General features: G+C 37.0%; 1 protein-coding gene across 3 annotated transcripts in view; it reads left to right on the forward strand.

Annotated features, from left to right (window-relative positions):
* MUSK (muscle associated receptor tyrosine kinase) overlaps positions 1–24,686 on the forward strand; it is a 97,611-nt gene that overhangs the window by 17,511 nt on the left and 55,414 nt on the right. Inside the window, exon 6 of one of the 3 annotated variants that reach the window (XM_070251313.1) lies at positions 18,027–18,056. The exons of the other annotated variants lie outside the window; for them this stretch is intronic. Within the exon in view, the coding sequence (XP_070107414.1) occupies positions 18,027–18,056 (30 nt within the window). The remainder of the gene's footprint in view (positions 1–18,026; positions 18,057–24,686) is intronic. 3 annotated transcript variants of the gene reach the window in all.

A 24,686-nucleotide genomic window follows, 5' to 3' on the forward strand; every position in this document is an offset into this window, starting at 1 on the left:
TAGCTGGCAGAAACAGAGTGGTAGGTAGTCCCGTTCCCTCAACTGTTCCAGATACTAGACGCTGAGGTCAAAACTGGGAAAAGACAAACTGAAAAGATAAAGAAATTTTCGCTAGTGTAATAGGTCTTACTCCATCCCACTCCATTGCCCACAATCACTGGTAATTTTGACCAAAACAGATAAACTCACTATAATACTAAAACAGTAGGACACCATTTTAGAACTTCTGCCTGGCTTGGAAAATTCTCCTTTGTTTATAAATTTGAAAACACTCATCCTATCTTTTACAGTGTATAGACGACTTTTTAAAAGATATCGAAAGAGAAAAAGCACCTTTTTTTTCAGATTGTATTCTATCACAAAGCTTGAGAAAAATAAAATACTGACCCAAAACGTATAACCAAAAATGGTCCTAGTTCTATGAGTTACAGTGTCAAAATAGTTTTCACTTTTTAAAATGTTCTTTTAAAGCTAACCAATGCAACAACTAGTTGTGGAAGATCTTCACTGGGAAATCAGAACTCAGATAGGGCTGGCTCTGTCCATTAGGTCATCGGATCCTTCTCGACCTAAAATTACATCACATTTTGCTTAAAAATAGAAAGTACCAGCATGCCTGTGCTAGCTAATCACACTAAGTACATAACTCTTCCCAGCTCTTCCTGTTACAAGCTGTAGAATTTACCTTTCTGGCTCTCAGTTTTCTCATCTGTAAAGTGGGGTTTGTTGTGAGTATTCAATGAGGTGAGGTGTTGATAGGTTTAGCAGAGTGTCTGGCTCTTTGTAAACATCAATAAATGTTGACTATAAGAATAATTACCTATTTTTCTGCTTTTCTCTTATCTGATTGATAAAGCGATCAGACTATCGCCCACTGGCACAAATTGTAGTTCAATCAGGGAAGACTTCAAGGGTTCACCAGAGCTTACTTTGATTCCATCCTACTCCCATTAGGCCAAAATCTATCTTTTCCCATATCTCTTCCTTCTCAATCATACAGTTTTGTATTAGCTCCTTTAAGATTATTTTTATTTCCTAGCTAGACCTTCCACTCACAGCTTTAATGATCTCAATTTCAACATTTGCTTCTAGTTGAAGGAACATATTTTTATTATGTCGTTGCATCAATTGCTCATAAAATATCCATTAACTTTTCATGGGAAAGAATGAGGTTGGTGGGAATAGTACCTGTCAGATGTACAAAAGATGTATTTTCAGCATAGTTGCTATAATTTAACGTCTTCCAAGTTATCCGTGCTATTTAAAGCTCAGTATGCGACAACCAGTTGATGTGAATTATTCAATGAAAAATAAATAAACATACAAACCCACTCAGACACATTGAAGATCTTCTTGGATTTAGTGTTTCCTTGAACTATATGTGGAATGATACAGAATTAATGTTATCAATTTGTATGTAATATCATAAAGATTCTCCTCTTCTAGAGCCTCTATATTATAATATATATCACTGATTGTTCAGGTCACTGTCATCAGATATTGAAATGATCTGCTTTAGTTTTGTCCTAAAGAAAATTATTACAAATCTCAATTAGTTGGAGTCCAATTACAATTGGTCTTGCCTTGCGATTTAATTTTGTATCACGCCTGTCAGTAAAACTGAATGTTGTCTTTCTTCCTAACATTTCAATGGTGATATTCATTGCTTTAACAGTTAATATGTGCTAGAGGCTTTATTAAACTAGCTGGTATTGAGAGCTCATAATATCCTTTAAAGTCACTCTAACAGTAGGTAAGATGATCATTTTAGCACACATGTCTGTTTCTACCCCATTCCAATCTCTACTAAAGTAGCCAAGATACATGAAAATACGTGACATGTTTTGCACCGCTGCTGGTACATAACAACTATTTAATAAGTGGCATGAACTATAATTATTACTATTAGAACATAAAAATTGCAGCAAATCTGTCTTGGCTCTTAAAGCTCTGAAAGGTTGGCTTCCACTGAAAGAAATAGTTGAGGAATTTCCACAAGAGGAAATGTAGACATGATCTATTTAAAGGAAGGGCCAACTCAACCTACAACGCAGAACAGGCGAAAAAGCAACTGAGAAGCAATTGGAAGAACCCCAAAAGTGCCTACAAATGGCTGATAGCTTGGCAATGGTGAAGGGAGGATGAGGCTGGGTAGTAGTCAGTTGGGGTAGATAAGTATTTGTTACACATTGTGTCAGTAACTCTGTGAGCAAATTAGAAAGAGAACTCCAGAAGTGCCATTTGACGCTGGGCTACATTTCTCGCCCAAATGGGTATGCCAGGAAAAGACAGGGCTTTGTCTGCCACTGCCAGCTTCTAATGAGGATCAGCATGCCAGGCCATGGATTTGGTACAGCATGTTCACTAAATCTTAGCTGCCATAACAACTGTGAAAGAAAGACCTTTCAACACAGAAGTAAAACTCTCTTTCTAGAATGTCATCCTCAGGCTGCTGGATCTCTGGAATGGCCATGGAAAGATATTCTGCCCTTCTGTCTTGTCTTAAAAGGTTCAAACAGTGACACACAACGTTACTGATGGAACCACCCAACTCAAGCATAGTCAAACATGGATGTCTTACTAAAAAGATGAACAATGGGATGGCTGACATTTTAAAATGCTAAATGCTTTACATGTATTATTTTATTTAATCCTCACTAACAGTCGGTGAGGAAGGCCCTATCATTGTGCCATTTTAGGAAACCGAGGGACAGAAGTGATAACTAACTCACTCCAGGCCACAGAGATAGAAGTGTCTAAGAAATTCAGTAACGCTGAATGCCGTCTGTTCTATTAAAGAACAAGGTAATCATGGGTGACATTGTCAAGAGTAGTGTCAGAATGGGAATGAGGGAAGAAGCCAGAATCCTGCAAATGATGGGGAATGGGAGCTGGAAAAAAAAGAGGCTGTGAGTTTAGACAAATTTTTCAATAAATTTGGAAGAGAAAAGGGAAGAGGCAAAAAATTGAGCAGTAGCTAGAGGTATATGTGGCGTATAGGTAGTGTTGCTTTGTAAGAATTCTCTTTCAAAAAGATCGCAATGTTTTTAAAAAAATTGAAAATGTTAAGAAAGAGCCCAGAGAGAAGGAAAGTTTGAACATATGAAAGAGAGGGGGAATATTCAAGGGAACATGGCACTTGAGGAGCAAAAGGGATGTATTCAGGGGACAAGTGGAGCAATAAACTTTATAGAGGGTGACCGCATGTCCCGGTTTGCCCAGGACAGTTCTGGTTTACACCTGTTATCCTGGATTAATTATTAATAGAGTTCTTCTTTTACTTCCAAAAGGATCCAGCCTTCGATGATAAATTATATGAGCACTCCACTTACACAGGAAGAGGAAACTTCCTTCCTGTGATAGGAAGAAAGGAGAAAAAGGGGGGCATTCCGGTATAAATGAGTTCATAAGTGTGGTGCATGGCATTTAAGAAAGGTCTGTTCTGATGGTCTCTATTTCCTCTAGGAAGCAGAAAGTAAGGTTATCTTCTGAAAATACTTCTGTAAAGGGGGGGCGAAAGGGTGGGGAGAATGGAAAGGTTTTAAAATAGCTGTGGGGAATGGGAGAGATGACTCACAAGGGAAACTAGGATTGCCGGGCAACTTTAAGGTTTTAGTAGAGAAGGGGACTGTAAATATGGAGTGGCATCAATTTGCATAGTTGCAAGGTTTTATCCCCAAGATTGCTCAGCAGTGCAGGCATAAGTCCAGAAGAAGTAGAAAGCTAAATCCAAAGGCAAAATATAAGCATTGGAGTCTCGCCAGAAAGAAAAATAAGATGAAGGATTTGAGAATGTTGCAAGAGAATGGTTGAAGTGATGGATCATGGAATCTTTATGTACCAAATACACAAACCTGAGATTAAACACTTACAGCTCCAGCCATACGACAGACAAGATAATGTGAAAATCTTCCTACTACAAATACCCAGAAATGCTGGGTTAGTTGTATAATTCATAAGAATAAAATGTAAATATCCAGAGGCTGGGAATAAATAGGAATTGAAAAAACAGAGCAAGAAGCTCATGAGCTGGTTCTGCACTGTCCTGGAGGTAGTGAAAGAAGTGCCTGTCTCTATAACCTAGAAGATGGGATTTAAGACTCTTCAAGGAACAGGAGACAGAGGTTGGCCCCCTGTGAAGTGGAGGTTAGCACTGAGACCCTTGTATAAAGCTGAGAATCACAGAGGTGAAAAGATGGGCCAGAAAAATTCCATCCACTGGCACAGAAAGACAGCGCAGAGAATTGTCTGTATTTTCATAAGAAGAAAAACCAAGTCTTCTTATGAATGAATATTTGACACTCAGGACTATATATCATATAGGTTTGATTTTGAATTCATACTGCCAGCATCGCCATTGATCCCAGGCCAAAAATTTAATAACAACAAAAAAGAAATACCTTACCCATGTTACATAAGATTTTCATAGATAAAGCCACCCTGAGGATGAATTCACAATGCAAAATTACAGCATCCACAGGAAACAACCTGCCCTGAGTGAGAGTTAGTTGACACAATATGCAAAGGGATTAAAACCCCAGGTAATTCATTTAACAACACAATATAATGGAGATTCTAAAATAAATACGTTTAAACTAATTAAAGACACAAAAGGAGGAACACAAAAACAAAGAAAAATACACTAGGAAGAAGAAAGGCAGTTCAGGTAAAAAAAATTAAATATAATCTTAGTAAATGAAAAATATAATGATTGAAATTAAAATTCAATGGATGAGTAATGGTATCCTAGAGATAAAGAGATAATCCACACATTTGAAGTTAGCTCTTCAGAGTTTAGAATTCGGTGCAGAGAGACAAAAGAGATGAGAAATATGAAATTGAATTTCAGAAATAACTAAGGATATAAGTTACAGAGAGAATAGAGAAAATGTGAGAGGCTATACTCAAAAGTATAATGAATGAGAACTTGCCAAAACTGAAGAAAAACAAATCTTCAAGTATGAGAAGTGAGAGTCCCAATCAATAAATACAAAGAGCAGACAAAGAAATAATTTCACATCAGACACATCATAATGAATACCAGAAACAAAAAGATGATTTTAAAATATTGAGGAAAAGCAGAGGTTCTTGCTTATGAAGGACAAGAATTAGAATGACAACAATGGAGAGGATATGGGGAAATCAGCATTTTCCTCTATTCTTACAATTTGCTAAAGCCTAGTGGAGGTGGGTTTGTTTTAAAAAATAAAAACCAAACTTTAAAATGTGTATAGATTTGTCTCAATAATTTAACTTCTGATAATTTATCTAAAGGAATTATTTACACAAGTCTGTGTTCAAGATTATCACAAAGTTGTTTATCACAGTAAAAATTTTAAAAGAATTTAACTTTGCATTAATAGGAGACTGACAAAATATGCTAGGAAATTCTATGCAGTCATTCAAAAGAATAAGATCGATCTCTATGTACTAACTTTTAAAGATATCCTCTATATGGGGCCAGCCCCGTGGCTGAGTAGTTAAGTTTGTGCGCTCTGCTTCAGTGGCCTGGAGTTTGCTGGTTCAGATCCTGGGCACAGACCTACACAATGCTCATCAAGCCATGCTGTGGCAGCATCCCTCGTAGAAGAAATAGAATGACTTACAACTGGGATATACAACCATATACTGGCACTTTGAGGAGAAAAAATAAGAAGAAGATTGGCAACAGATGTTAGCTAAGGGCCAATCCTCCTCACCAAAAAGCATTAAAAAAAAAATCCTCCATACATGTGACTTGGGTGTGTTTCCCATCCCCGAGCCTCAGTTTCCTCATCTCTAAAATAGGGGTAAAAACAGCACCTATCTCTTCAGGTGTTGCAATGATTAGATGAATTAATATAGGCACACAGTAAACACTATACAATTATTTGCTGTTTTTATTATTATTTATTACATTTATTTAATAAGTTCATATATAGTGCTTACCATGTGTAAGGTACTTTCCATTTCTTTATGAATATTAACTCATTACAAATGTTAATGTGTTAATAAGTGAAAAAGTGAGTTAACAGTATGTTATATTATATATTAAGTATACCAAACTGTTAATAGTCATCATCTCTGCCTATAGGAGTATATGGGGAGGTTAACTTCTTCTATCATATACTTTATATAGTTCTATACTTTTTGAACTTTTATAAAGAGACAATTATAATTAGAAAGAATCAATACATACATTTATGTTTTGGGAAAAATTATTTCTTCTAAATATTATACTATTTTGATAAAGTAGCATCAACCTTTCTGTTTATTGGCTTGATATATTATTTTTGCAATTTTCTTGCTCCATTCTGCCCTAGAACAGAATCAGAGATGAAAAAAGTTTTGTCAAAGGCAGTTGATCTCCACATTGATGAGAAATTTACAACACTTGGCTATTGGCTGGAGAACGTTGGGGGTGGGTCCTGATGAACAGAACGTGGAACTTGCTATTTCCTTAGGAAGGAATCAGTCCACAAAGACAGCAAGCTTGAGGCCTGCGAGAGGAAGTAAGGGAGCCACCTAAACGGAGCAGGAAGTGAAGGGATTCAGAGAGTGGCAGCTGCTGGTGGATTCTTTCCCCCTTTGACTCTTCTTTTTTGCTTATGGGTAGAAACCTGGAATTTGATTCTCTAATGGCTTGGAGGATCCAACACTAAAATTTGATTTGGGTTCTGATTTCTCAATGAACATTTTCTACACTTGGTTGGGTGTTATTGATTCATAAGGTAAAATAAAGGTAAGTTCCCGTAGAAAAGTGATGCTCTGTTAGGTGAGAATTCTATAGGTAAATTGATTTGACATTGGCAGGGAAGCCTCTGTGGTTTCCCAAATTCCGTAGTCACCTGGAATTCAGAAAAGAGCCATCAGTCTCACAACTCTGGAGGCTCTTCCTTTGGAAAGCTTAACCCCTGAATCAGGTACCTCTGTGACAATGGGCCTTAGGATGGGTTTCATAGTGGGATGTGATGAGGGCCAGAGAGATCTCCATATCACATTTCATAGGTTCTAAGATGTTCATTTTTTCATATTTTACCATATCTGGGATGCATCTCAGAGTCATCAGTTTCATATAATCACGATTGACTGATTTTTTTGTTTCTTTGTTGTACATTTTAATATCTCTGAAATTGAGACTTGTCTTAAAGGCAATCACATCTGGCTTGTGGCTTCTGCCCTCTAGCTAAGATCATTCCATCGCTGTCTCCAAATGTGAGAACAAATATACAATGATAAAGATAAATCAATCATATTGGCTTATAAAGATTTCCTTATATTTAACTAGAAATATAACTTCTGCTTGAGATCATTTCTACTTAGTTCCTCACAGAGGTGAAAACATCGTTTTCGGTCTTCCATATAGCCTTTTCCTCCCCAACAATTATATTTGCTGCCTATTAAGTTTTGTTGGGTTGAAAAGAGAGACAAAGTGACTTTTCAGTGCCCTGTAGAAAGCATTCTCTTCTAAGTCAAAAGACAGTCTTTCCTGTTTCTCCAATCTGCTTCATATTCTCATTTAGGTATGGTGCATATCCAAAGAATGGTCCATACTGTTTCTATTATGTATCTTTACTGAAACAGTTTTCTCCTGAGTACTCTAAAGGATAGGAAGATAGACCCTTGGTGGCAGAGCGATATGACAATGCAATGTGCTGATGTGAGTAGTAGGGCTGGAGTTTTCAAGGAGATCCTGCCATCCTGTGGCTTTAGATAACCTCTGAAGTGCAAGATTCTGATTTTACTTTCCTGTTTTTGACCAGAGGGATATTCTCCCTTTAAAAAATGTGTTTAATAAATACTGCGACACAGAAATTAAACACTTTTAATATGATCATGTAATTCTTCTTGCTATTATAGCCAGAGAGGTCATTGTTAAGAGTTTTTTCATTATTGGAGAAGATCTATTGAAAAGTTCACAAATATATAACCTTTTTCTATTTCCCTTGTATTCTTACATATTTCGCTTATATTCGTTGACTCAACTGTTATGAAATAAGTTATTTATTTGGAGCTGAGTGTGGACCATATTATTGTGAATATCACATTCAGATGAATCCTGCTTTGTGTATAGAAACTGTTTGAGTGTAGAATACTTGAGACTCAAATTGAAATAGATGGATGTTGGAGTGTAGTCGGCTGCCTGTTGATTGCATTTTCTATTACCTTGTTTATCGTTGGAGCCTTAAGACATTAAGGAAAAGACTGGGCAGAAGTGAAGCTGGAACCGAGGGAAGGTTCTCAGTCATCCATCACAAGTGGGAAGAGGTGGCTTGGCACCAGTGCAAAGCTCGAAATGAGAGCCTAGAAGCAGACCAAGAAAAAGAACAAAGCCCTTCTAGGTAGAGGCTTATTGTAGGCTTGCCTAATGTTTAAACAACTCCTCATTTGCAGGAGGTCTCCAAAGCAGAGCCGTGTCTCATCACTTGGGAGAGCCGTATTGGGGAGTGAGGACAGAAGGTGAGCCATTTGGCAAGTTCAAGTGACCTCAGTGCCTCAGTCTGCATCACTTGTCATGGCACTTGAGTGCTGTCAGGCCATTTCTCCGCAGTCCAAAAAGCTTCACCTCCTATCCTTAGGGCTGACCTTGTCTATCAGAGGCTTTTTGGGGTTTTTTGAAGATTTTTTTGCAGACATATGTAGTAAATAAGACAAGTAGAATTCCGAAAGACCAAAATAAATCATTTTATGCACAAAAAATATATGCATGTGATGATATATCCATATGATGTCCCAGAGGCAAATGTCAATAGATCTAACTATAAGAGATCAGCACTGTTTTCAAAAACATTAGACTTCTGGCTGCGTTCTTTCCTAGAGATCAGATTTCCTTATTGCATCTAGAAAAGTGGAACTCATGTAATGTTTACACAACATTTGATTTGCTTTTTCCTTTGTTTATGCTGCAGCTCTTAATATGACAAATGCCACAGAGAGAGGTATTTAAAACCCCAATGTGTGCTGTGCTCTCAGTTTGCAGTTTTAATAAAATTTGCAGTGGTCCTGTTCCCGGCATCAATTCTACTTGTTTGATGCCACTAACAGGTTTGATTTGCTGTCATGAGTACATTGTGTATTTTAAAACCAAACAAAAGAAAACAACATAAACCTTTGATATCCCTGGGGCTATCCTGGGGAAAATTAAGTCTGCATGATTAATAGAGTGCATGCTCTAAAAGAAGAGTTTGACCCCTTGATTCTGACTTAGGGGATATTATGTTGCATTCTCATTTAAAAAGTTCTGTAGTGCTTTCAAGAAACAATGGTCAAGTGGTCCTTCAATGGAAGAATTAATTGTCAGTAACGTTCTCTAAGGAGGAAAAAAAGCTATATAATGATTATAGCACTGAACAGATAATACTTCAAGTTAAAGCTGAGTTAGGCTCTCTTTAATGGCAGCTTAGAAGAAAAATGTGCTTCCAAGATTTGTCTTAAATTGTTAAGATAATTGAATTGTTCAGTATAATGTTGACATATTATTTGAAATGAAAAGTTATTGTGACCTGAAGTATGCATACTTTAGAGTAAGCTTTCATTTCCAATTTTTAGGTATTAAAATGAGATGCACAATCTCAAACGTACATACACAAAAACGGAAAAGTTCTTTCTCTTTAATGCATTCATTCAGCCAACAAAGATTCATTGAGTGATACGCCAGGTACTGTGCGAGACAGAGAAGGCCATCCCTTCACTGGGCTTAATTTCAAAATGTCACTATTTCGAATCACGCAACATATCACAGAAAGCTATTAGAACGCTACGGCAATATGGAATTTGAATAACATTACATTCAGTTATTTCCTTCAGAAATCAAATATATGACTTTCAAGCTTTAATTAGTATATTAATTTCCGTAAATGTTAAATATACGAGGCATGACTTGGAGGGAACTTAATGCACTGGCTAATTACATGGGCTCTAGACTCTTGAGAAAACTGCATGGGCTCTAAAGTCTAGAGTCAACTTTCTGAGTTCAAATCCTGGCTTCACCACTCACCACCTGTGTAATTTCAGATAGGTTACTCTGTCTCTTTGTGCCTCAGTTTCCTCATCTGTAAAATGAGGTTAACAGTACTCTCTACCTCATAAGTTGTGGAAGGATAAACTTAGCTAATATATTTAAAGCTCTTACAAGAGTGCTTGGCATGGGGTGTCACTCAAATAACAGTTACCAATGTTAGCTCTAGGGCTAACGTAACTTCTGTGCAACAGAAGCAATCATTTCAATACTTGTGAAGACAATCACAGCTCTTTAGTCCACGTGTCATCTTTATCTTTGAGGTAGAAGCAATAAAGTTCAATGGCAAAAACTAAATTTTTATTTAATACAGAGTTAATTTTTATTAACTTGGGTCCTGTCAGAAGAGTAATCATAAACTTTAAATCTGGAGCGGGCCCTCAAAGCCATATCACTCAATCTCTTATTTTGCAGATAAGGAAACTTGAGACCAGAAAAATCATTACTTCCCCCAAGTTAGCAAGGAGCTTGGGTGTCTTGATTCCAAGGCCATGACAGCTTCCGTTGCCCCATTCTTGAGTCTTTTCTTTCTCTATATTTATGCTGCGTAGATCAGTACTCTGGAGCATTCACATGCTTTAGCACCACACAGACCTGGGTGTTAATCCTGACTCTGTCACTTACTAGCTATGTGAGGTTGGATAATTTATTTAACCTCTGCAAGTCTATTTCCTCATTTGTGAAATAGGGGCAATATTACCTAGAGCACAGAGTTCTTAAAATGGGCTAAGATAGCATATATCCAGTGTCTAAGTGGTAGCTCTTTGATTAACATCGTCTATTGTTGGCATTGTTGTCTGTTGTTTACATCGTTATAAAGCTGGATGACTTCTACCCAGAGAATATTGCTAGTTAGTCTTCTCAAATTTCATAAATAGATTGTCAACATTACCAACTGCTCCTCTTGTTTCCAAAGAACATAAATCTGCGCTCAATCAGCAACGCTTTGTACCTGCATTCTTGGTACTTGTTAGAGATTATAACTTTGGTTTGGCCCCTCTGTGACAAGTGATGCAAAGAAGCTTCTCTAAGGAGCTGTATGAAGATGTGCCTTTCCTGGCAAACTGGAAAGGAGCTGTTTACAGTCAACCTGTCCAAAAAAAATAGTATAACAGCATAAAATCCCAGACAACCTTAGTGCGTATCCTGTTTGCCAAAAATCTTGCTGAAAATATTGATCATTCCATCGCTCACTGCTCCAAAGTAAATCTCAAGTGAGAAATTGCTTTAAAAATCTAGTGCTTGGGGGAAAAAATGGTCTCTCCTGAGAAACTGGCATTTTGTTTTCCTTCCTGTACTAAGAATTACGTACTTTATTTTCTTTTACCTTATTATTTGCCCTGCCTGACGTGTATCTCAGAATCCAATTTGAAGCTTAGTTATAGTATCTGTTACACTAAACCAACCAGAAGTCTCCTTTTCCCTGATACTAATGTGCTGTTATTTCATTTAATTTATGGACATATAATTGAATATATCCACTTCAAAACCTCTATGGAAAGAGATGGAAATAACTAAGTTGATGGATTAAAAGAATTCTTCCTCCAAGGTAGTGGTTCTCAAACACTAGCAACTGCAGATCTTATTAAAAGGCATAGTTCCAGGGTGCATTCCCCAGAGATTCAGATTTGACAGGTCTGTGTTAGGGCCATTTACTAATTTCCTAAATGATCCTTGTGCAGGTAGTCTATGAACCATACTTTGAGAAACATTGACTTAAAGATTTCTACTTGGAATATCTATTCCAGATGAAACTTAAAAACGTAAGGAGAAAGCTTATCCACAATTAGTAGGATAAATGTTAGGATCACTTCAAGTTTACTCATTTGTTGAGTGTCTACCATATTCCATGTAAGGAGGCAACTCCTAAGAATATAGAGATAAATAAGATGTGATTTATTTCTTGAAAAGTTTTCAAATTTAGTGAGGAAGATGGGCATGCAAGCAAGTAATTACAATAATTAAAGTTCAATGTATTTGCGATGGTAGAAGTTTGGGTGGGATACATACACAGGACAGGGGAGATAGTGAGGGGTCAGGGAAAGCTTCAGAGAGGGGAGGTCCAACAGGGCTTTAATTGATAAATAGCTGCTCATGGTACAGATCATCTCACAGTGAAGGAGAAAAAGGAAAAAGAGGGTAAAAATGCTGACACTGACTCAAAACCAAGGAGCAAATGGCGGACTAGGGAGTTTGGGACAGTACCTATTGCTGGTGCCATAAAAACCAGAATGAGCTGTGATTTAACTCATGGACAACACTGAGATGATACTCTATAATGTCCTTTCTTATATGTAATTTTTAAATGGGTATACATCAACTATCTCATCTCCATTGGAACCTACAGTTTGGAGGCCTTGGCCCTATTTGGGTATCCAGAATTCTATCTCAAAGGCTATAGAAATGTTCCTAATCTGAGACACTTTAGACAAGCGGGATACTATGGTGTCATTTAAGAGTAAGGTTATGGCTCCTATTTCTTTTTCCAGCTAAAATTTGTAGTTAGCTAAAAAATTCTGGTTTTTAATAAACTTTAGCTTGTTTGATGGTAGTCAGAGCTCAGTTATCTTTCTTTTCATGAGATTAGTTCAAAAATGTTATTTAAAAGTAAACTAAGATTTTGATTAATGTACTATGGTTATCTAAGATGCTGACATTAGAGGAAGTTGAGTGAAGGGTACGTGGAAACTCTATACTGTCTCTGAAACTCTTCTGTAAATCTAAAATTATTTCAAAATAAGGACGTTTTAAAAGGGTAAACTAAAAAAGGCTTCTGTCCTAGTAATTAATCAGTTTAGCATCTCCTCCCATTAAAACCAGAGAATGAATTTTTTTTAAGGAATGAAAAAGTGAATCAGAACTTAAGTCTAACTATTTGATTGGCTTATGGTTAAATTCCTAATATATTTTCAGAACCATTTTAACAAAAATATTCTTAACAGTTGTACTATCTACATCTAGGACTGAAATAAAAACAAGCTAACTTCCTGTGGCTCTTGTCTGATTTATTTGGTAAACACTTCATGCTTATTGTCATTATTCATCGTCCATATTTACAAGCCAGGAAAATGTTATAATCCTAAAGGCCACAGAAATGTTCCCAACTCAAGCCACTTTAGAGAATCATGATGTCACGGAGGCAAGCCTGACTTTGAGGACTTGGAGAAGAGTGCCTGTTTGTGAGGGTGCTGACTATGTCTTCTAAAGGAGCTTGCTTTCGGATTCCTTCCGAGATGAAGCCACAGTGGATAAACCTCCTCATGTATTGCTCTGCTTCAAAGGGGACAGAAATGTAAACAGTGGCAACACACCAGGATCGGGTTTCTTTGCTTTAGCTCCCAAGAAGTCAGGGGAAAAAAACCAAGTATTTACTCAGGTTTATCATTATTAATGTCAGGTTTTCTTCTAACGATTGGAAAACAAAAGAAGAATCTGTTCAGAAACAAAGTACCACAGAGCCTCAATCTGATTACTTTTCAACCACTCTGGGCCTTTTTTTTTTTTTTCAAGTAAAAATAAAAACAATCAAAATGACCGTTTTTGTTCTTTGTAGTACTTGTCTTCTTATAGGCACCTCTGACTCAATAATTCTTAAAATACACCGCTAGATGAGACGAATGTAGCCTATTGAAGAACGGATTCAAACAATCTAGTATTGATAAGCATCTATGTTTTAATAAGAGTCTGAAGAATGGATTTTTCTTTCTGCAGAGTGATTCTTCCCTTCTCAGATAATTGAATTGAAGATTGGATTTAAGCACATTCTTTTAACACCTAGGGAAAGGGTACTCATCATGATCAATATCTGGGATGCAGCCAGCTGAGGCAGGTTGAAATTAAAAATTAAATTAAGTTAAAAAGAAGATAAAATTTAAAAACTGTCTCCCTTGGGAGTCAGTTGGAAGAACAGCTTTCATGAGTCAGGAAGATACTCTGGAGATAGAAATAGCTCTGACAAAAGGCAAAAAAGAAAAAAGCCAGAAGATCTGGCTTCAGAATTAGCCTCCAATACTTTCTAGCTGTGTGTTAGTTGCTATGTTAACCACTTTGTATAAATCATTTCACTTCATCTTCTCCATAATTCTAAGAGTTGGGAGTTGATACCTACCTTTTTTGCGTGAAGAAACTGAAGTTCAGAGAGGTTGAGCAATAGCCCAGATAAACAGCTAACAAGCAGTAGAGTGAGGATTCAAACCCAGAACCACCTGCCTGGCTTGTGATAAAGGAATTATACATAACTGTAAGGAAACAAATCTATTAATAGGATTTTGATTTCTCAATTTCTGAGTATATCCTTAGAAAGAGCATAGAATGGTGTTCCTAGAGTAACAGAAGGTTAGAGATTTCTTTAAGATATTGCCTATGAAAAAAGTTATAAACAATGCCATCCTACAAAGAGTAAGCAAGGTGCTATTTCAGCCTTGGTTGAGACTTCAACTCTAGGTAGCCAAATTCCTATTATCTTCTTAGTTCTGCTCACTCTCATAGTCAAAAGAATGGAAACCATTCCACAGAGCCTGTTCTCTCTTCTGGTTTTGTTTTTTTCTCTCCACAAGGTCTACATGACCTTTATGATTTTACTAAATGTATTCCTTTTGTTTACCAGGGGACTTTGATGGCTTTCCCTCTTTCTATAAAACAATACATTTCCCCTCCAAATTCCTTCTCCAATCAACTAATACAGCAAATTGAGTAGGAAAGATTTATTTGATCTTTCTTAGAAACAAACCATATTCACATATATACACATTCACATTCAAAATTGGGGAGACAGATTTTAATAAGAGCAAGAATAAAAATATGTTGGATATTCACGACTTTCAATGGAATCAATAACCTAACTGTTTTATTAAATGACTGTAAATAAAAACTTATGCAAACTGATATTCATAGAAGTAGATTATTTAGAAAGAGTCTTCATATTCTTTGAATTTGTTAGACTCTATGTGTATGTTAGTTCCAGTTCCAGGTACCACAAGGTAAAAGGGTAAGTTAAGATAAGACGGTAAATAAGTTCAAAAGAGAGCAATCAGGATGGTGAACTGGGGCTAGCAACGTTGGAAAAATGAGAATATTTGATGGATTTTTTTTCATTTTTGTCCATAAGTGAGGACTAGGTCTTGTGGGTGGTAATTATAAGGACACTGATTTTGTTTGATTTAGAACTTTTTTTTTTAACAGAGTTTTAAAAAATGGGTTGCTATGATAATGCTGAGTTCCCCATAAATCAAAGTATTCAAGAAAATGATGGATATACTATTTAACTTGGATGTTGATTATATCTCAGATTATTCCAATAAGAGATGTCTCTGATTCCCTATTCTAAATGTCCTACTGAGCAAGGAAAATGTGTCACTAATCCAACTCTTTTTTTTTTAAGTATTTTCTTTATTCTACAAGAGACTGTGCTGGACTTTAGGGAGTAAAACACAACAAAAGCCAAGTATGCTATTCTGTTCCCTCTCCTGCCCCTCAAAGAAGATTACGAATCAATTTGGAAGATAAGACTGATGCATTTCGCATAAAGGAGTTAAATGAGAATTTAGCAAATAAATAGGAATAGAGACCATGAAGCAGAATATTTAAAAATTGATAAGTGTTTAAACAATAATTTCAGAAGTCAAGAGGGATCACAGTAGGCTAGGCAAGCAGGATACACAACCAACTAGGACTACAGTTTGACCGTGAAAGGATGAACAGTCTCATATACTGAATGAGTGTATTCAAGCTTAAATAGGTTTTGCAGATTATTCTTGCACAATTTTCTCTAATTTAAAGCAACCTTAATTGTGTGTGCATGTGTGTGACTGTGTGTACATGTGTGTGTATCTTAACACACAAGCATATATACAGATGTATGTACAAAAATGTATATATGTATTTGTTCATAGAACGAGATTTTGATAGTCTATATATGAAAATGTAATTTCTGGTATAACTTCTAAGCCCCCTCCTAGGAAAATGGCAAATTTTAGACATTCTTTCATCTCTTGAGTTGATTCTAGATATCTGCAGTGGAAGAAATGGGTGCATTCTTTCAAATCTTCACACCGCTTCCAATTCTAAACAAATCAAGCAAAACAAACAATAGTAACAACAATAACAGTGAAGTGAAAAACAGCAAAGGAAAATGAGCATTGTCCTCTGAGTATAATTTGAGGTACAGTCCAGTGAAAGATCACTCGAGCAAAATTGAAAGGAGACTCAGAATTTACCTGCACTTACCCCAGAACCCTAAAAAGAGTAGTGTGAGAGAAGAAAATGATGAATGAGTAAGACTCTCAGAACTTACTGAGGCCCTTCAACTGTAGTGGAATAAGATTTGGGAGATACAGCAGCCCGGGAATAAAGACACTTCACATCCCCCTAAGAGTCCCAAGCTCATCACAGCCACTCATAAATGAATATATGCCTGAGGAAAAATAAATCGGATGTTTTTTCCCCAAGCATAATTGTGCTGAGGAACTAGAAAGATATGCCCAGCCCAAAGGCATCCAAATGCAATTTTTCAGTCCTAATCTGGCCCAACTATGGACCTTCATTTATTTGTTTCTTCTGATTAACATCTGTGTTACAGAGAATCTCTGGAGTTTCAAGTGCGACCTGTTTCAATGAAAACAGCTCCTATTTATCCAATACCTATGCTTTGTCAGGCACATTAGAGATGTTGTAAAGGACGATTTCTTCGTTTAGAGGCACATTTGACAGACAATCTCTACATCTCCTTTAACCTCAAATGTATTCAATTTAGAAGTTTTAAGTAGTCTTTGACTTTGATACTTAAAAAATATTTTTAAAGAGCATGTACCGCTGACTTGGTTAGTAGAGGTAGGGAAAATTCAGACAGAGTAAAGTCTACATTGGAAATGATAAGTTCACTGAAATTTAAGAGGATTGGGTGCTAAATGTAAAAATGAGGCTTTCTCACCATGGTACTAGAATAGAAGATGATGTCTGAAAACTGGAGTGGTATTTCCGGCCCTGCACCTGCTGCAAATCTCTGAGTCTCAGATTCCTTGCCTGGAAAATGGGCTGAATAAAATCAATTATATACAATCATAGGCATACAGTGAGGGGTAAAAGAGAGAATGTACAATATGTATGAAAATATGCATAATCTGTGAAAAACTATGAAAATGTATCCTTATCGTTAAAAGTAGTTAACAAGAGTCTTGCTATTTTATGCTATAAACAAATATTGCAGTTACTCATCACTAATTCAAAGAAAGGTCTAAATTGACATAAACAAGTAAAACTTCGGGAAAGAAAAATAGAGCTCCATGTGGGATCTACACCTGCTATGGTTACGTTAAACATTACGGAACAGTTGACTTAGTGTTGTCTCTTTTCTAAGATGTTTTAAAATTTGTAGATTCCCAATTCTGTATACCTAATTTAGACATTTTCACATTTTTCTCTGTAGTTTGCTTTCCTAGTAGTTTTGTAGAAGATAATGATTTGCTCCTCTCTGCTCTCTGAGCAGCCTCTAGGAGTTGATACAGAGAAAAGAATCTCTGTTGGTGGTAGGCTCTGTTCTACAGAAACCCCCTAATCCTCTGTTTACCACAACATGAGTCTATTGCCATAGAAATGATAGCTGAGATCCCAGATTCAACATCACTGACTTCACAGCAAGGCCTCCTAAGAGGAGAAGCCAAACTAACAAAGGGAAATAGAATTTATCAGAATAGTAGGCAGTCTGTTGCCTCGAAAGAAAGGACGATTGTCAACATTAAAATAAAAATGCATGAATGAGCTATGTTGTTGGGTATGATGCAGTTTATTTTCTGTGTAGTACTGTCTGACTAAAAGTAAGACCTTGAAATTTTATGTCGTTTAATAGTTTGCTTTTAAAAGGTCAGCAGTTTCCCTTGACTGCATTTGTTTCTTATTGAAATGAGAAACAAACAGATTCTAATTAATCTTGTTGCACAACTGGTGTTTCTGTGGTCGAAGAGTTCCCTTCTCATGACATGTTGTTCTTGTTTGTGTGTTTATTATGTTTGTTTTGTCTTGTTTCTATTAATAGAAGAAAGTGAACTTGAGCAAGATACTAAAGGTATTTCTTTTTCTTTCTGCACTGCTTCCTTTTAAATGTGTGGGTCTATTCAATTGCTTATTTTTGTTAACCTTATAAATGACTAAGTGCCATTATTTTGTTAAGAAATAAAAAAGGACGTGTGGGGAATATTAAGTCACAGCATTTAACAGTTATTAGATGGGCTGCTTTATTATATAAAAAGTATATTTTATAAACTTATTGACCATTTGCTTTTATTAAGAAAAGACTGAGTCAACAGAATTGTTTAGCCTTGCTATTCTAAACTCTGAAAATGCAAACAAAATGAAATGACATAATTCAGTATGAGAATATAAATCTCATACAGATTGGAATAGAAAGTTACCCTCTGACCGAAAGCTTTTTTCTGGGGGTAGGAGGAGGTACAATTTTTGGAGAAATGCAAAAAAAGTCACAGGACCAGCTTAGGTTTTTATTGTTATTACTTCAAGAGGACAAGAAGTATTATGCAATTGCTCCAAACCAAACCAAATGAATCAAAATTAAGTTAAATTTAATTGCACACAGACATATATATTTAGTGGAAATGTTTAAAGGAAAGTGGCTGGAAATCAAATTTGTTTGGGAGAAACTCCACTGTGGGACAAGAATTTTCCTTCAAAGAAAGCAACTTTCATCCTGATTAAGACTCAAACTTTGTGCTGTTCTAAGCTAAACTTTGATATTTGGGGGTGAAATTCACAGGTTCTCATACAATACAGCCTGACTCTAGGAACAAACCTTAGGCTGGTAATTATTTGAAACAGCACTTCCTCATAGTATCTCAAATAAGGCATCTGAGATGTTTTCTTATTTCTAAATATCAGGCTGCTTATAACTAAATTTAGATAAAATCATTTCACCTGCTCCTGTGTGGTTTTCTTTTTTTTTAGTTTTTGTTTGTTTTCAATTTACTCCTATCAGTTATTGCTGGTTTGAATCAAGTAACCTAAAAAACCTCTTTAGGGGAAGCTAGAAAATAATAAAGAAAGAAAAGAACAAAAGAAAATAAAATCCATGTGAGCACATTGTGTCCTCTGAAATAATTGCTCAGAAACAGAATTTATAAGGGACTTAAGTACTATATTCCTCTGGTCCTACTCTCTTACCAAGAAAAGAGAGCTAATTCATCTCAAGCCAAACTACTCATTAATTTCAGGACTTAATTTGGGCCCCCTGCCTGTTGTATTTTCCATTACACCACGAGTGCAATTTCAGAGTGAATAATGGCTCTATCTCCTTATTACAAATTCAAATTACCCCTTAAAATGACAATCAATACTAAAACTGATTATGTATCTGAAAGTGCTTTGGAAAATGGGGAGAGAAAGAGGAGAGAGGGAGAGAGGGAGAGACAGAGAAAGAGAGAGAGAATGAGAATATAATATGGTTATGTCATAAAGGACTTTGGAATCACTGGCTGCGTAAGCCCTATTTTGAATATACGATTCTTAACCTGCAGTTAGCACTATAAAGTTGCCCAAGAGAAATTAAAGCCCAAAACTCATGAATAGATCTTGTGAGAGAAAAACCAGGGATAAATAGATTGCCTGTGTCTATTTTCCATGGTGCAGATGAACAAGAACTTGCCTGCCCACAGGAAAGTGAGTGGAAAAGCGCTCACAGTGAATTGCAGAATGATGGATGAGACTATATACAGAAAGAGGACTTGGACAATTTTTTCATTAAAAATCCAAATCAAAACAGTTGTAAACATTTTCCAAATTACTGGGTAGTTTCATATCCCTTCAATTAAGCCACTTGTTTTTGTTAAAAAAAAACCCACTTTTATACTTTCTTTTATGCACATAATATACAAAATAGGGATATTCAAAATGCACATTTTATTTGATATGAAACGTATCACATTACTTTTTAAATTGATGACCTAGAATGTATTTTCAGTTTGTGGCTGCCACTAAAATAATGGAAGTTTATTATTAGGCTGGTGGTCTAGTGGTTAAGATTCCACCCTCTCACTGCTGCGATCTGAGCTCGTATCCCAGTCAGGGAACCACACCACCCGCCACCCAGCTGCTGGTTGTCATACTGTGGTGGCTGTGTGTTGCTGTGATGCTGAAAGCTGTGCCACCGGTATTTTGAATACCAGCAGGGTCACCCATGGTGGACAGGTCTCAGCAGAGCTTCCAGACTAGACAGACTAGGAAGAAGGACCTGGCCACTCACTTCTGAAAAAATTGGCCATGAAAACCCTTTGAATAGCAGCACAGCACTGTCTGATACAGTGCCGGGAGGTGAGAGGATGGTGCAAAAAGACCAGGCAGGGCTCCGCTCTGCTGTCTGTGGAGTCACTAGGAGTCAGAATCGACTCTATGGCACTAACAACAATTCTTGGACTATGTCCAAGTTTATTATTACAGGTGTGTTATTATCCATGGAGGCTAAACTGGCATTTATTTTTAATTGCAACTGGCTTTATTGTTTTCAATGTTTGGTAAATATGGTGGAATTTTTTTCACCACCCCTTCACCTTTCATGTTTGGAACTGGTAACAAATACAGATAGGTATAAAAATATTAGCTTTATTGCTGATAATGCCGGATGGAAAAACAAAGCTTTCTATTCCTTCATCAAAGAATTAGACTAACATCACATCTGTTTCCTCATCCTCCTCAGCCCCTCCCCACTCTTCCACCTTCAACCTGAGTTGTAGGATGGAGAAGCCCTGACCTGGGGTCTTACCTACTGCACATCAGTCCCATACTCATCTTGTTTGCAGGGTAGCTGGGAGAATGATGGCTCAGAAAGGGCTTAGATACTCATAACATATACAAATCTCTTTCTCCAGTCTCACCAATAAGAGGAGTTACTCGTTAATTCATTTATTCCTTCAGCAAATATTTGTTGAGTTCCTACCATGTACCATGCAGTATTCTGGATCTATTTTTCTCTCAATCAATCTATCATTTGTCTGTCAATCTATCTATCAATCAGCCTGGGTTAATGAAGAAAGCAAGCTCTGCCCTTGTGATGCTTGCATTCCAGGGAGAGAGACGGCTAAAAACAAATCAATAGTTATGAGATGGTGATTAAGTGCAATGAAGAAACATAAATAAGGGTAAGAGGGATGGGTCGAGAAAGCATCAAGAGAAGGAGACACTGGAGTCGAAACCCAAAATACTTTTGCAAGCTTCTTTGAGGGAGGGAGTCAGGCAGGGAGGGTGGAAGCTATCTTTTCATACCGAAAAAGGGGGCAAGTTTCTATTTTATCTTTTGGCAAGAATGTGGAAGTGCAGGAGAACCCAGCTTCCCTTTAATTCTTGACCTTTTTTCCTCTTAACTCACTAGACTTGACAATGAAACCTGTGGTCAGCTAAGGGTATGTGTGTCCTCTCGGAGGAGGAGACCGCAGTCTGTCAGCACAGTCTCACGTTCAAGAAGCCGCCATGAAGCAATGTCAATTATACTCCTTTAAGACCCTTCTGTGCCCCGCTGGACCTCCTGGAAGGTTCTGATATGGGACAGAGCAGTATATTAATTAAATTCACTCTGAGCCACGTTGAATTCTAGAATGATAATTGACTCTATTTCATTTACCATCTCACATTATGCTTAACTGTATTGTGCAATAGAAATCAACAGAGGTTTTGCAATGAGCCCAAGTGATATTCCAAATAATGTAATATATCAGTCAAAAGAAAATAAAAAGCTATAAATTAGAACAAAATAAACCCTCCCTTATTACTAAATTTCCAGGAAGAATTTAAAGTCCCTAACTGAAAACTCTTGCCGTAACAAATCAAGGCAGAAAAAACCCCTAGATTTCATTCTTCTCCAATTTCTTATTCTTCTCGTCTTCAGCCAGAAGGCCCTCATTCAGGTTCAAGGACGTAGTCAGTGTTATCTTCAGCACCTGCTGTCTACACTTGTCCAGCACTCATAGGATTGAAATAATCCCACTCCCAATCTCTCAAGGATCCTGCTTTTTTCAGATTCTTGAAGGCACTGGAACCCACAAGATGACCACTACAGTAGTCTCACATTCAAAAAATTTAGGATACAACAGTGTAGCTCCAACCTCAACAAGAATTGTTTCAGCCAAACGATGAACACGGATTCAAATATGTTGTGCAATCTAGGTCTCCATTATTGTTGACAGAAAACATTAGAAAAGAGGAGAATACCTGGGTGCACCGTCGCTAGGATGCCGGTCAGTCTGTGTCAGTTGTCAAGGGTCCACAAGCTGTGAACTTAGATTAAGTTGGGAGAAATCTCTTATCAGGTGTCAGACGGGGCACTGTTTTTGTCAAATGTACACTGCCTCCTAGCTGGTTTGTCTTCTTGAGAAATTTAGAATTTCCAATGGGGACAATCTCTGTCGCCTAGTCTTGACTGACATTTCTTTTGGATCCATACAGCATATTTGCATCTGTTTATTTTCCATTTCACCTTTGAGTCTTGTTTTTCTGGAACTCCAGTAGAGGTGCACCTTCCTCACGTCTTTTAAGCAGGCATTTTTCTGCTTTAACCACCAGGACTGTCTCCATAATTTCTGGGCCAGATACAAATGACAATCCAGGGCCCCTAGTTCAAAAATCACTAATAATTTCAAGACATGTACAGCAGGAAATTAAACCAAGCATGGGGCCCTGTGTGACTACACAGGTCACTCGCTCTTGGAGCTGACCCTGCTGACCACAAGGGTGACAGTCCCTCCTCTTGCTATGGAATTTTTTAGGCTGTAAATATTGCCTGCTAGGGAAAATTTTCCCTGAGTCCCACATTTTGTTTCGACTTGGAATCATCCCCCACAGAGTTCTGATCTAAAACGGTTGTGGAAATTTCTGAAACTCTTAGGGCTGATACCTCTGCCAGATGTTTCTCCTCAGAACCTTACCTTCCTTCAGGTTTCAGGTTTTCTAGTAACTTATGCTATTTCAATGGCAGAAGAAGTATGCGTCCCATTACATGTTTTTCTGGAGCTGGGGCATAGGCTCCACTATAATTTTCTTTTTCTATTTTAATGTTATTATAAAATTTCCAATCTTACGAAAAAGGTAGGTACAATAATATAGTAAATTTCCATGTTCCTGTTACCCAACAGCAACAATGATCAACAGTCTGCCATTTTTGCCTCATTTATTCCATTGCCATTTTATTGCTGCTCTTTTATTTTAAAGCAAATCCCAGACATCAGTTCAATCAATCCATATGTACTTTAGTATAAGGACTTTTTTTAAACATAATCACATTATCATTTTCATCACCCCACCAACCCCCAATTATGCCATTTACTATATTCTTAATGCCATTCACTACTATCAGGATACTGCAATTTTTATCCAATTGTCTCAAATATATATTTTTACATCTGACATATTGAATAAGAAACCAAACATGATCTACACATTGCACTTGCGACTATCTCTCTTAAGTCTTTTTCAGTCTATAATATCTCCCCTTTTCTTTTTTTCCCCGATGCCATTTATTTGTTGAAGAAAACTAAATAATTTGTTCTGTTAAGTTGTCTATATTCTGGATTTGATTGAATTGCATCCCCATAGTGGTAACATGTTCTAACCCCTTATTTTTTATAGATTGGTAGTTAGACCCCAGGATTTACTTAAAATCAGGCTCAATTTTGTCTTTTAGGGGAAGAATCAGCTGCATTTGAAACATCTGATCCTTTTTCTTTTTCTTTTTCTTTTTCTTTTTGGTGAGGAAGATTAGCCCTGAGCTCATCTGTTGCCAATCTTCCTCTTTTTGCTTGAGGAAGACTGTTGCTGAGCTAACATCTGTGCCAGTCTTCCTCTATTTTTTGTGTGGGGGATGCCGCTATAGCACGGCTTGATGAGCAGTGTATTGGTCTGCGTCCAGGATCTGAACCTGCAAACCTCAGGCTGCCGAAGTGGAGGGTGCAAACGTAACCACTATGCCACCAGGCTGGCCTCACTTTTTTTTTTAACCACTTGTTGCCTTGAAGATGGTGCCTTCTTTGCTTTTCCTTTCTCCTGGGCTTTGGGGTCAACATTTGTATTTCTAGCATGGTCTTCTAAATCCCATCACTTAAAGTCCTCAATATCAAAAGATAGAAAGTTGAATTAATCTGAATCTGCAAATCTGAAATTAGAATCTGCAAAAAGCACCCCAGTGTCAAACAAGTCATATCTCCCTTTATCTCCTTGAATTATCTGGTCCTTTCTAGGAGGTGTTCAACAATCAGGCCAACTTCTAACCCAGCTCTGAACTTGATCTATTAATGTCCTGTACATCTCCTATCTAGTGTATACTCTCTGCCCTCTCCTTTCCTTCAGAATCCCAACTTCACAAAATTCAATTAACTAGAACAAAGCTTCAGAGCATTATGTTAACTGGGGTTTCATAGTTTAATATTATGTTCTGTGCTTAAGTCCTCGAAAACAAAAGGAAAGAGCATAAACTATTATATTTACAGTATAATGGGTGATTGAAAAGCTTCTATTATGGTTTTAAAGAACTGGATTTGAAGTCAGAGACTTGAGTTCAGGTTTCTTACCCATAGGTTTTATTACCTTGGGAAAGCAAGTTATTTTAACTGGGATTTGGTTTCTACATCTATAAAATAAAAGCGGGAATCGAGTTGATCTCTGAAGTCTATTCCAAGGTTAGTGATTCTGCAATTCTAAGTAT

The sequence above is a fragment of the Equus caballus genome, chromosome 25 (assembly GCF_041296265.1).
Source record: "Equus caballus isolate H_3958 breed thoroughbred chromosome 25, TB-T2T, whole genome shotgun sequence".
Classification (NCBI taxonomy): domain Eukaryota; kingdom Metazoa; phylum Chordata; class Mammalia; order Perissodactyla; family Equidae; genus Equus; species Equus caballus.